The sequence below is a fragment of the Tachyglossus aculeatus genome, chromosome 2, assembly GCF_015852505.1.
Source record: "Tachyglossus aculeatus isolate mTacAcu1 chromosome 2, mTacAcu1.pri, whole genome shotgun sequence".
Classification (NCBI taxonomy): Eukaryota; Metazoa; Chordata; class Mammalia; order Monotremata; family Tachyglossidae; genus Tachyglossus; species Tachyglossus aculeatus.
This window is the reverse complement of record NC_052067.1, coordinates 71934852-71947259: the sequence shown is the minus strand read 5'-3', so window position 1 is coordinate 71947259 and position 12408 is coordinate 71934852. Positions and strand designations below refer to the sequence as shown.

General features: G+C 41.3%; 1 protein-coding gene across 1 annotated transcript in view; it reads left to right on the top strand.

Annotated features, from left to right (window-relative positions):
• Positions 1–12408, top strand: part of GRM1 (glutamate metabotropic receptor 1) — a 348169-nt gene that overhangs the window by 124478 nt on the left and 211283 nt on the right. The window contains exon 2 of the mRNA XM_038762331.1: positions 6534–6783. Within this exon, the coding sequence (XP_038618259.1) occupies positions 6534–6783 (250 nt within the window). The remainder of the gene's footprint in view (positions 1–6533; positions 6784–12408) is intronic.

Genomic DNA, 12408 nt, shown 5'->3' with positions numbered 1-12408 from the left:
AGCAAGGTCGACTGCGGGCCATTGAGAGGGTGAGAGCAACAATAAAGAGTGGAGCAGAATAGTGAAAGTGTAAACATCCATTTCTACCCTTTTAGGAGACTTATTTACTAAGAGTCCTGAACCTCCACTGCTGATCCTGCTTGTCTGATGTTCAGGGGGCCCCAACTGCATTGTCCAATGTCACCAAACATTTATGTCAGGCCAAACTCAGGAGCAGCTGACTCTTAGAATGAATCAGTGCAGCAAGTGGGTCAATGACAAAATGCCAAAAGTGTTCCCAAATTCTCAAAGAAAACTATTCTAACGCCGAGACGGTCTGGACATATTTTCAATATCCTTGCTGCAGCTCATGAAAATCACCATAACCTATATCTCAAGGGTTTATTCTTTGCTTTTTTGCCTCTTTTCTTTCTGTAAGAGCCACTTGCAACATTGGAAATCATTTTTGTCGACATGAACCCTTCCATCTGCCTAAATGTTTGTAGGATAAGAACCTTAAAATTGTTAATATTTACTTAAGGTTCCTCTAATGAAATGAACATGATTACTGAGGGAAGGTCTAAACAGCTGCCTTCAGTTAGGGAAATCAAGGCCCAGAACAGTTAAACTCCAGATCCCAGAGTTATTTCACTGCAATCGAGAATGGAATCCATCTACTTATTTCAACCCAGAAATAATTCAGGATGTGTTAGTATTCTGTAGACTAACATGCAAAATTCTATTAAAGCTTTGCCCTTTATCTTCCCCTGGGACACATAATCTCCTTCCTCTATGCTGAATTTCATTTGTACCCATTTTTAGGGAAAGCCAGACGTAATGAAGCTCTCCCTGTTGACCCAGCTTAACTGTAATCATTCTGGCAGTCTTCCCTACCCATCTCCCTCTTCCTTGATGTGCTCAAACCAGTTGGCACATTTACCACCTCTGCCTGACTAATTGTTCTTTTCCTATGGTATATTTGTTATGTTGATTCAGTGCCTGATTTGTTATTTCATTGTCTCTCACTGATAATTTAACCCTCAAATGCACAGTCTTTTCAGAGGGACAACTTACTTTATGGAAGTAGTGTTTGGCCTTTCTATCAACAGTGTTTTTTTTAACTGATTAAAATAATCATAGTCCAGAAACTGAATTCTAAGCAGTGATTAAATATTAAATCATAAAATATTAAAAAATCACACAAACATATATTTATTGAGGGTCAACAGATGTCATGTAACAAATAGAGAATTAGATGGCATCCTTGTTCAGAGGGGTGCTTCACGATCTGAATAGGAATACTAAATAGGATCTAAATAGGAATACAAGCGCTTAGTACAGTGCTCTGCACACAGTAAGCGCTCAATAAATACGATTGATTGAATACTGGTACTCTAGATTTTTAAAGATCGATGACACTTCTGGTTTTTGTAAAACATTTTGGTCACATTGAATGGAGAATGATTTGATATAGAAAAAGACGATTCAGTTAAATCTAGAGTTGAGGTTCTGAAAAATATGAATAATTCATAATGACATTAGGATTTGAACTTCCCACAACTGAAATGCATTACACACTTCACTCATTATATTTTAGATGTCAGTTTTACCACCAGATGGAGCTCACATTGTTTCTTTGTGCACTGTCAAAATTGCAAGATTAAGAGGGAAGGGCAACCTGAAGCCTACAGTTTTTTACATGATCTACAGTTAAAGCAGACTGTTATACAATCCAGACCCTGTCATGCTAATCTCGAGAATCTTTTCTTGAGAATATCGACTATTTTTATAAATATTTTTGTAAATCAGTATTCTGTCAATCTTTAGTAATCTTTAATCTTGATCAATCTTCTATTAAACCAAGGAGATCCCAGTCCCAACCCTGGCTCTGCCATTTGCCTACTGTGAGACTTTGGGCAAGTCACTTAGTTTCTATGTGCCTCAGTTTCCTCATTTGCAAAATGGAGATTAGATAGCTTATCTTCCTTCCCCTTAAACTGTGATCACCAGGTAGGGCAGGGACTGTGTCTGGTCTGATTGTATTGTATCTACCCCAGTACTTGGCACAGTGCTTGACATATAGAAGGGAGCTAACAGATACCGCTATGATTATTAATGATAATATTTAATTAACACTTGATACTATTATTGAATTTCCACATCCAATGTAGGGCAGAGTTGAAAACTCACAACTATGGATTTCTTTTTTACACCCTTGCCATTTGTTTCCCTTGTTTTCCAATGCTTTTACCCCAGTTTTCAATCCTTTTTTTAACTCTGTCTCACCAGAGCTACCTTGTCTACAGATATCTATTCCCATTTTCTCTTCAAAGATCCTTTGAAAATTTCTGTTTTCATCTGTCTAAGAAATGCCCAAAGCACTTAAGATATGTCCCAAACAGTTCTTGCGCCCTGCACTAAAGATATATATTCTCTGAACCTGATTTTCGAAGTAGAATTCTCTGGAATTTGCTGTCTATAACTTGCATCAAATTTGTTTCTCTGAGATAATAGTTTGTGTCTGAAGCATAATAGGAATGGCAGGAAACAAGTTTAAGTGCAAATCTTCAGTAAATAGTAAACAACAAGAACAATTTTGCATTTTCAGTATCTTCCTCATTAAAGTAAATTATGGTTTGTTGCTTGGCTTTTATAATTCTTTTTGTATTCATTAAAAATATTCTGCCAAATAATTTAAGATTTAAAATAGTTATAATCAAATTAATAATGGAAATGTATATACAGTTTTGAATTCTAGCATGATTACCAAGCACCTCTGCTGCAGGTCCTTTGGATGCATGGCCCTTTACTTAGCAGTGACAGGTCTGTCAAAAGATCTGTTACAAAACAACAACATAAATACAGTTTCCTAGCATTTGGTATTGTCATGGCAACACTCCAGATCTCCCATCAGTGTCTGCTTTGCACTGAGTTAAGATGTAAGAGATGCTGGGGGGAAATGTGCTGTTCTCTACCATTAATTTGAAGTGTTATTATACAGCTGCATGGCATGCAATTGTATCTGCACGTGCAACTGAATTTTCCTATCAATTTCTGCTTATCCATGTGTACATACAGAGCAAACCTGATGCCCAGTGTTCATATAATGCTGGAGGCCTCTGAACCAAGAAATATATAACTATGTGTATTGGGGAAGAATAACCCACCTGGTTCCACCCAATACTTAATTTGCCCAGAGATTTTGTCTAGATTTTTATTTTTATATAGTCATTCAGGTGCAGTTCTTGAGTGCATTACAATTTCTAAATCCCAGTAGCCCCACCGTGAATTACGTAGACAAGCGACGGCATTTCCATTGGTCAGCTAGAATCAGGGATCTTAAATGACCAGGACAAGATCAAAGTCGACTTTCCTTCTGTTTGGGATGTGAATTAAGACTCTTACACAGATCTGTACTAAAGCTGTTATATATTGGGTGAGGTGGCCAAAGCATTCATTGGCTGCATGGTTGATCTGCCCTTGCAAAAGCATATGGATGGTATGGAGTGATCTGTTACCATTAAAAACCAATGGAGAACATGTTCCATTAATGGCATACACCCCCAACCTAAACCTCAAAGCCTCCTTGAGTAAGTGGCCCAGGATATTATCATCCAAGCCACTGAAGGGACAGCAACACTGTTTAGCAGCACCCTGGGTGCCTCATCACCTCTATTCACAACCCAGAAGGAAAAGCTGCCCAAAATTCTTCCTTTATTTCAATCCAAACTTACCACGCACCTACAATTTCACTTATACTGGTTTCTCCTTGAAGGTAGGGATCTTATATTTCTTATGCATGTTCCTCAAGTCCCTAGTATAATGTTCTCCATTTCTGTCAGAGACTGTTGCTACTGGTATGAGAGCCAACAGAAAACTACCCAATATAGCAAGAGGAAAAATAGAAAGCCTCAGACACTGTGAACGGCAACTGCATCAGCTCTCAGATCAGTACGGGACTATCATTATGTGTGCCAGGGGAAAGAAATAGTAGTTTCAGCCACATCCCCAAAAACTGATAAAATCCTGCCATCATTAGCATCATCTCCAAATACAAAGATTAGAAATGGACCAGGACATGCACAGAGAACTACCATGGAAGACATGATTCTCACCCCAAATCTGGCCATTGCAGAAATGATGTATCTGCAGCAAACAGGAGTGATTAGTACAGTGCGTTGCACAGAGTAAGTGCTCAATAAATATTATTGAATGAATGAAATGGGAAGCAGCATGGCCTAGTGGAATTAGCAAGGGGCTGGGAGCCAGAGAACTGGAGTTCTAATCTCAGCTTTGCCACTTGTCCGCTGTGTAATCTTGGTCAAATCATTAAGTTCTCTGGGGCTTAGTTTCCTCTTGGAGATTGAATCTCACTCCCTTTTGCTTATACTGAAAGCCCCATGTGAGACAGGGATTTGGTCCAATCTGATTATCTTGCATCTACCCCAATCCTCGGTACAGTTCTTGGCACATGGTAAGTGCTTAACAATTATTATATGGAACCTTTTCCTCACCGCCCCCCCCCCCCCATTTTAAAAGAAATGGAAGGAATAGTGTCAGACCTTCCAACTGATCAAAGCAAGATTGCAGGGTAGGATATGGGCTACTCTTAGCCAAGCTTGTGAAGGGTGTTCAAATGAATATTCATAAACCTCCTTGCCTATATACTACAAGATGGGGTTCAAAGACTCCTATTGAATGTCTCTCCAGGCTGCAGAAATGCCACTCCATGGAAGGAGATAACTGACAAAGGCTTCCATTCTCTATGAGATTGGAAACTGTCAATAATGGGGACAAAAAATACTTATCAGGCCTCAGTGAGCAAAATTAATTATAAAGCAAGAAAGCCAATTTTTTCTGCCTCCTAATTAGCCTATTCCTTTTATCCCACTGACTCAATGCTACCATAGTTTAGTGGTAATGATCAATCAATCAATGGTGTTTGAGCACTTATTGTGTGCAGAGCACTGTACTAAGCACTTGGGTGAGTACAGTACAACAGAATTGGTAACATGCTCCTTGCCCACAAAGAGCTTACAGTCTGGACGGGAGGACCTTACAGTCTGTTGGAAATTTTGAGCCTCAAATTGTGGATTGTGTTCTCACTGACTGAATGGGGCAGCAGAAAGCAGTTGATCTGAGAGATGAATCCCTTTGTGCATGCCAAGCAAACCACACTCCTGGCCCTGTCTAAAATGCATAAACATTTAATTGGGCTTCAAATGCTTTAACTTTTCTGGAAGTTGGCACTGGTTCTTTCTTGGATGGTAGAACTATTTGACATTATGCCTGGTGTTTAGTCTTTATATGATTTTCTTGCTCTAATTCCAGTTCTCCTTCTATTGCTCTTCTTGTTGTCCAAGGAACTGGAGCAGCTTTGTTTTTCTTTTTTTCTATTTTTTAAAATGATATTTGTTAAGTGCTTACTATATGTCATGCATTGTTCTCAGTGATGGAACAGATACAAATTGATCAGTTTGGACACCTAATTAGAGAAGCATCATGGCCTAGTGGTTAGAGGATGGGTCTGGGACCCAGAAAGTCAGGGGTTCTAACTCCAGCTTTGACACTTGCCTGCTGTGTGACCTTGGGCAAGTCACTTAACTTCTCTGTGCCTCAGTTACCTCGTCTGTAAAATGGGGATTAAGACTGTGAGCCCCATGTGGGACATAGACTAGCAGCATGGCTTAGTGGAAAGAGCACAGACATGGGAGTCAGAAGACATGGGTTCTAGTCCTGGCTCCGCCACTTGTCTGCTGTGTGACCTTGGGAAAGTCACTTCACTTCTCTGAGTTTCAGTTCTCTCATCTGGAAAATGGGGATTAAGACTGTGAGCCCCACATGGGACAACCTGATTACCTTGTATTTACCCCAGCACTTAGAACAGTGCTTGGCACATAGTAAGCATTTAACAAATAGTGTAATTATTATTATTACTTTGGACTGTAGCCAAATTGATCATCTTGTACCTACCCCATGGCTTAGTACAGTGCCTGGAACAAGTAAGTGCTTAACAAATCTCTCTCCCTCTCCCTCTCCCTGTCCCACATCGGGCTTACAGTCTCAGTAGGAGGGAGAAAAGGTATTGAATCCCCATTTTACAGTTGAGAAAACTGAGGCCCGGAGAAGTTAAGTTACTTGCCCAAGGTCACACAGCAGGCAAGTGACCAAGCTGGGTTAGAACCCAGGTTCTCCCAGTCTCATGCTCTTTCCACTAGGCCATGGTGCTTTGTGTAGTGCCTAGCCTTTTAGCTCCTAAACTGGCAGCATTAACATGTCCTCCAGGAAAAATGCTCTCTTCTCCTTAATGCTGCTTTTTTACACCAATACTCTGCTTTGTCCCACTTGGTCTTAGCTCAGATAGATACAATTAATCATCAAAATGCATGAAACCAGGTCTGAGTCCAGGGTGAGTGCTATCAAGAGGCTTTCTGTTGTGTGATGGAGTTGAGATCTAGTTGATCTTGTTGTTTCTCCTTTTTAATTTGGGGAAACACATTGTCTTCTGTTCATCTCACCTTGATGTTAAAAACTTGCTGTGTGTTTTTGTTTAGGAAACTATGGAGAAAGTGGTATGGAAGCCTTCAAAGAGCTGGCTGCACAGGAAGGGCTTTGCATTGCCCACTCGGACAAGATTTACAGCAACGCCGGGGAGAAGAGCTTCGATCGACTGCTGCGGAAGCTCCGAGAGAGGCTGCCCAAGGCCAGGGTTGTGGTTTGTTTCTGTGAAGGGATGACCGTCAGAGGACTCCTCAGTGCCATGAAGCGTCGTGGAGTCGTAGGAGAGTTCCTGCTGATTGGAAGGTAAGTCTCTCTCACTGACTTGGTGAGATCACGCACATACACATATATACATGCACACCCCCACACAGTTAAGCTGTTCAGGAGAGTTTCTGCTGATTGGAAGATAAGTCTCTCTCACTGACTTAGTGGGAGCACACACACATACACAAAAACACACACAGAGTTAAATTGCTTTAGTACTTCAGAAGGGTCTGACTGGAAACACCCTTTTCTGTGCTATCAGGAGTGTGTTCTGTGGGATCAGCAGTGGAACTTTGGTTGCCTTGATACTGAACTGCAATCAGGGTGCCTCAGAATGAGGAGGAAGAATTTTCCTCTGTGAGGGCATAGACTGAGGTTGGCCAAGTAAATCATATTGCAGTGACGTTGTTCTTATGCATGTGTTCATGTTCTTGTCTCTCTGGAGGAAAAAAAAAACCTGATAGATTGGGAGAGGGAGATAAAACTGTATAGACAGGCTTTGAAGTTGAATGTAAATGCTGCCTATGCCTAATGGCTGAGGGTAGAAAAGTATGATTTGCCGCCAGCAAGACAAGTGCTTGAATTGTTTGTGAATGGAGCAGGCCAGGAAAAGTGCTCTAACATACTTCCATTGAAAACATCTGCAAATTTGCAAGAAATTCTCTCAGAGACACTCACCCCATGGATGGAATCTCATGGTTGGCTGTCTCTTCTTTGAATAACTCCGAACTCTGGAATCATGATAAAGCTAAGGTCTGGAACACTGCAAATGAAGAACTTCGAGAGTCATCTGTTTTGTGACAGAAATGGTGTGTGTTGAGGTTAGATGTATAGATAGATGTCCATGACCACTGTATTCACTGAGCGCTTATTGTGTGCAGCACACTGTACTAAGTGCTTGGGAGAGTACAGTGTAACAGAGTTGACAGACCCATTCCCTGCCCACAAGGAGCTTAGAGTATAGAAGGGGAGATGGACATTAAAGTGAATTACAGATTATGTATATAAGTGCTGTGAGGTTGAGGGTGGGGTAAATATCAAGTGCTTAAGGGGTTCGGATCCAAGTGCATTGTTGATGCAGAAGGGAGAGTGAGGAGGGGAAATGAGGGAAAGTTAGGAAAAGCCTCTTGGAGGAGATATAATTTTAATAAGTCTTTGAAGGTAGAGAGTGTGCATGTTTATCAGATATGGAGAGGAAGGGAGTTCTAGGCCAGACGGAGAACTCCATGAAGGGCTGGTGACAAAATCAAGATACAGTGAGTAATAATAATAATAATAATCATAATAGTATTTGTTAAGCACTTACTATGTGCCAGACACTATTCTAAGCACAGGGGTAGATACAAGATAATCGGGTTGGACACAGTCCCTGTCCTACATAGGGCTCACAGTCTTAATTCCCAGGTTGGCATTAGGTTGGTTGGTATTACAGCGTGGCTCACCGGAAAGAGCCCGGGCTTTGGAGTCAGAGTTCATGGGTTCAAATCCCGGCTCTGCCAATTGTCAGCTGTGTGACTTTGGGCAAGTCAATTCACTTCTCTGGGCCTCAGTTCCCTCATCTGTAAAATGGGGATTAAGACTGGGAGCCCCCCATGGGACAACCTGATCACCTTGTAAACTCCCTAGCGCTTAGAACAGTGCTTTGCACATAGTAAGCGCTTAATAAAAATGCCATCATTATTACAGGAGTGAAGTGTGTGAGTCGGGCTGTAGTAGGGAATCAGTGAGGCAAGGTAGGAGAGGTTGAGCTGATTGAGTGCTTTAAAGCCAATATTGAGGAGATTCTGCTTGTGAGGAAGTGGATGGTTGGGCAACACTGGGGATTCTTGAGGAGTGGGGAGGCATGGACTGAACATTTAATGTCTTAGATAAATGATCCCAGCAGCAGAGTGAAGTATGGACTGGTGTTGGGAGAGACAGAAGTCTGGGTGGTCAGCAAGGAGGCTGATACAGTAGTCAGGGCAGGATAATAATAATAATAATGGCATTTGTTAAATGCTTACTATGTGCAAAGCTCTGTTCTAAGTGCTGGGGGGAGACAGAGGTGATCAGGTTGTCCCACATGGAGCTCACAGTCTTAATCCCTATTTTACAGATGAGGTAACTGAGGCTCAGAGAAGTTAAGTGACTTGCCCAAGGTCACACATCAGACCTGTGGCAGAGTTGGGATTAGAACCTATGACCTCTGACTCCCAAGCCCGTGCTCTTTCCACTGAGCCACGCTGCTTCTCTAACGCAATGTAAGAGCTTGGATCAATATGGTAGCAGTTCAGATGCAGAGAAAAAGGCAGATTTTAGGGATGTTGTGAAGGCTGTTAGGATTTGGTGACATTGAATAAGTGGATAAGTGAATAATTACTGAGAAAGAAGAGTGGAAGGATAATGCCAAGGTTATGGGATTATAACACAGGAAGGATAGTGGTTTTGTTTACAGTAATGGGAAAGACAAGGTGTGGATAGTGTTTGAGTGGGAAGATGAGGAGTTCTGTTTTGGACATGTTTAGTTTGAGGTGTTGGCGGGGCACCTAAGCAGAGATGCCCTGAAAACAGGAGGAAATTTGAGACTGCAGAAGAGAAAGGTGAACCATACCTTAAACATGATTGTGTACATTTCTTGAGCTTGGAGAAAGAAGATAGCTTTTAAAGTCAGGGGCAACTCATTGCCCCACATAGGCATCAACTGGACAGATGTCATCATCCTTACCCTGAAATTAAAGGCAAATGGAAATGAAAGGATTTGGGAGCAAGTACGAAGATGTAGATTTGGCTTGAAGAAGCCAACTATGATTCCCAATTGCATTAATAGCAACAGCCTGGAGTGCTGAAATTAGGAGAGAGGTGACCCTCCTGGAGCAGAGACTCAGGAAGATTGGGTTAGGAAGAGGAAGATTGGGAAACAGTGCCAGACGTTGCAAATGAAAGAGCACAGCAAGAAGGGGCTGTTCGTGGTGCATTGGCCTTTTCAGTCACTGTGCACATATGGATAAAGTTTATTGTTGGTAGCATCGTGAAAAGACAATTCTTTACCCGAACTGCAAGATTCTCTGTTTGGGAGAGATTGGGTAACGAGCAGAAACAATGTGGTAATCTTCACCCATGTGGCTTCTCCATCACTATGTGCAGTGGTGTGCATCCAAATGAATAGCTCAGCAGAAAACAAAAGCCCTTTAAAGGGAAATTTTATTTCTTTAATTGAGTGGAAAGGGAGTGATCAGGAATGCTGCAGTGCTGTGCTAAATGGCGCCTTTAATTTTTCCACCAGGGCAGATTCAAAGCAGGCACTGGATATGCTGCAGAAAACCCCAGAGTAATTCCACATCTTACCAACTTACTGAATGAAGGTGACTTGCACTAGGGAACATTTGTTTTAAAATCTTTCTCAACTTTCGTCCTTGAGATTGAACCAGACCATTGTGCTAAATGTATTCTCCTTTAATGAATTCAAAAAGGTTATTTTTCTCCAACTTGATATATTCCTGACAAATAAGAGGAGAATAAATTCTGAGATTATCTTTGGGATGCTCTTCCTATCTGTCTTTCCTAGATAATGAAAAATATATGCATGAGGTAAATGTACTCTAAGGTAATTAGAGGAAATGTAGAATTCATTTACTCACTGTATTTAAAAGTCACTCACTAAATGGGATCTCTGACAGAATAATAAAATATTCTGCATTTATAAATACACTGTCACATGGGGATCTGAGAACAGTTTATATACTCTTTTCCAATGCTTACCATAGATCACTGAAGCCAGTGGGCACTCAATAAATACCACCACTACAGAACAGAACTTTGCACATAGTAAGCGCTTAACAAATGCCATCATTATTGCTATGACTACTTGTGGAAAATATTTTTCTCTCTTTATTGAACAGAGTTCAGGTGAAAGCCCCTAAATAAATAAATGTTGAGGAAATAAGTCCAATGAGGAAAGATTAGAGGAGGGAAGTTTGAAGGGAGATTAAATATCTTCAAACATATTATAAAATGCCATATGGGAAAGTGATGGAGTGCTGTTCCTTGCTCCAATTCAGGAAATGAAAAGAGGATGTTGATTTAAACTACAGCAGAAGAATGGGGAAGATAGCTACGTCCCTGTTTCCAATTGTCAGCTGTGTGACTTTGGACACGTCACTTAACTTCTCTGTGCCTCAGTTACCTCATCTGTAAAATGGGGATTAAGACTGTAAGCCCCCAGTGGGACAACCTGATCACCTTGTAACCTCCCCAGTGCTTAGAACAGTGCTTTGCACATAGTAAGTGCTTAATAAATGCTATTATTATTATTATTATTATTATTATTATTATTATTATTATTATTATGTGCCATTCTGCCTGGATATAGCCGGGGAGTGACTCGGTAATGCGTCTAGGTCAATTCTAGGCCCTTGTTTCTCAGTTTCTAGGATTGAGGGCAAGTCTAGAGCAGGGAGCATACCAATCCAAAACTATAAAGTGAAAAGTGGAATATTGACAATCAATCAATCGTATTTATTGAGCACTTACTGTGTGCAGAGCACTGTACTAAGCGCTTGGGAAGTACAAGCTGGCAACATATAGACAGCTGGACAGTCCCTACCCAACAATATCAATTATTTCAAAAACCTCAGTTGTTGAAAAATGAAGAGAATCTGGTGCATGCTCCTCTGCTCCGGCAGTGTGACGTCTGATTGAAATGCTGCTGGCTGGAGGTGAGGAGGCTGTCTGATGAAGCCTGGAATGCCCTCTCCCCCATATTGGAGTGGAGGCTCTTGTGGGCAGGTGATGTCACCCTTGTTTTGTACCTCCCAAGAGCTTAGTACAGCTTAAGAGCTGTCCTCAGTGAGTGCTCAGTAGTTGCTACTTCTACTACTCAGCTTCGCTGAACAGGGTCCTTTTCCTCCTTCAGAGCCCTACCAAAATGTCAGCCAATCCAGGAGGCATTCAATCCTGATTCCCTTACTTTCCTGGAAATGCCATCTCAGCAGCCACCTTAACCCTCATAGTAGTTGCTGCCTCCTTCCTGTCCTCCCTCCCTCCCTCTTTTCTTCCTTTCTGTGAGTCCCATGTCTTAGACCTGTATATATGTTTGTACATATTTATTACTCTATTTATTTATTTATTTTACTTGTACATATCTATTCTGTTTACTTTATTTTGTTAATATGTTTGGTTTTGTTCTCTGTCTCCCCCTTCTAGACTGTGAGCCCACTGTTGGATAGGGACTGTCTCTCTATGTTGCCAACTTGTACTTCCCAAGTGCTTAGTACAGTGCTCTGCATACAGTAAGCACTCAATAAATACGATTGATTGATTGATTAGACCTTGAGACCCTTGTAGGTCAGGGATGATGTGGGTCAGGAGAAGCAGGATGGCTCAGCAGAAAGAGCCTGGGCTTTGGAGTCAGAGGTCATGGGTACAAATTCCATCTCCACCACTTGTCAGCTGTGTGACTTTGGGCAAGTCACTTCACTTCTCTGGGCCTCAGTTCCCTCATCTGTAAAATGGGGATGAAGACTGTGAGCCCCATGTGGGACAACCTGATCACCTTGTAACCTCCCTGGTGCTTAGAACAGTGCTTTGCACATAGTTAGTGCTTAATAAATGCCATTATTATTATTATTATTATTATTATTATTATTGCTGTCTATTTTCTCAGGTTTCTCATTCTCTTCTCACTCA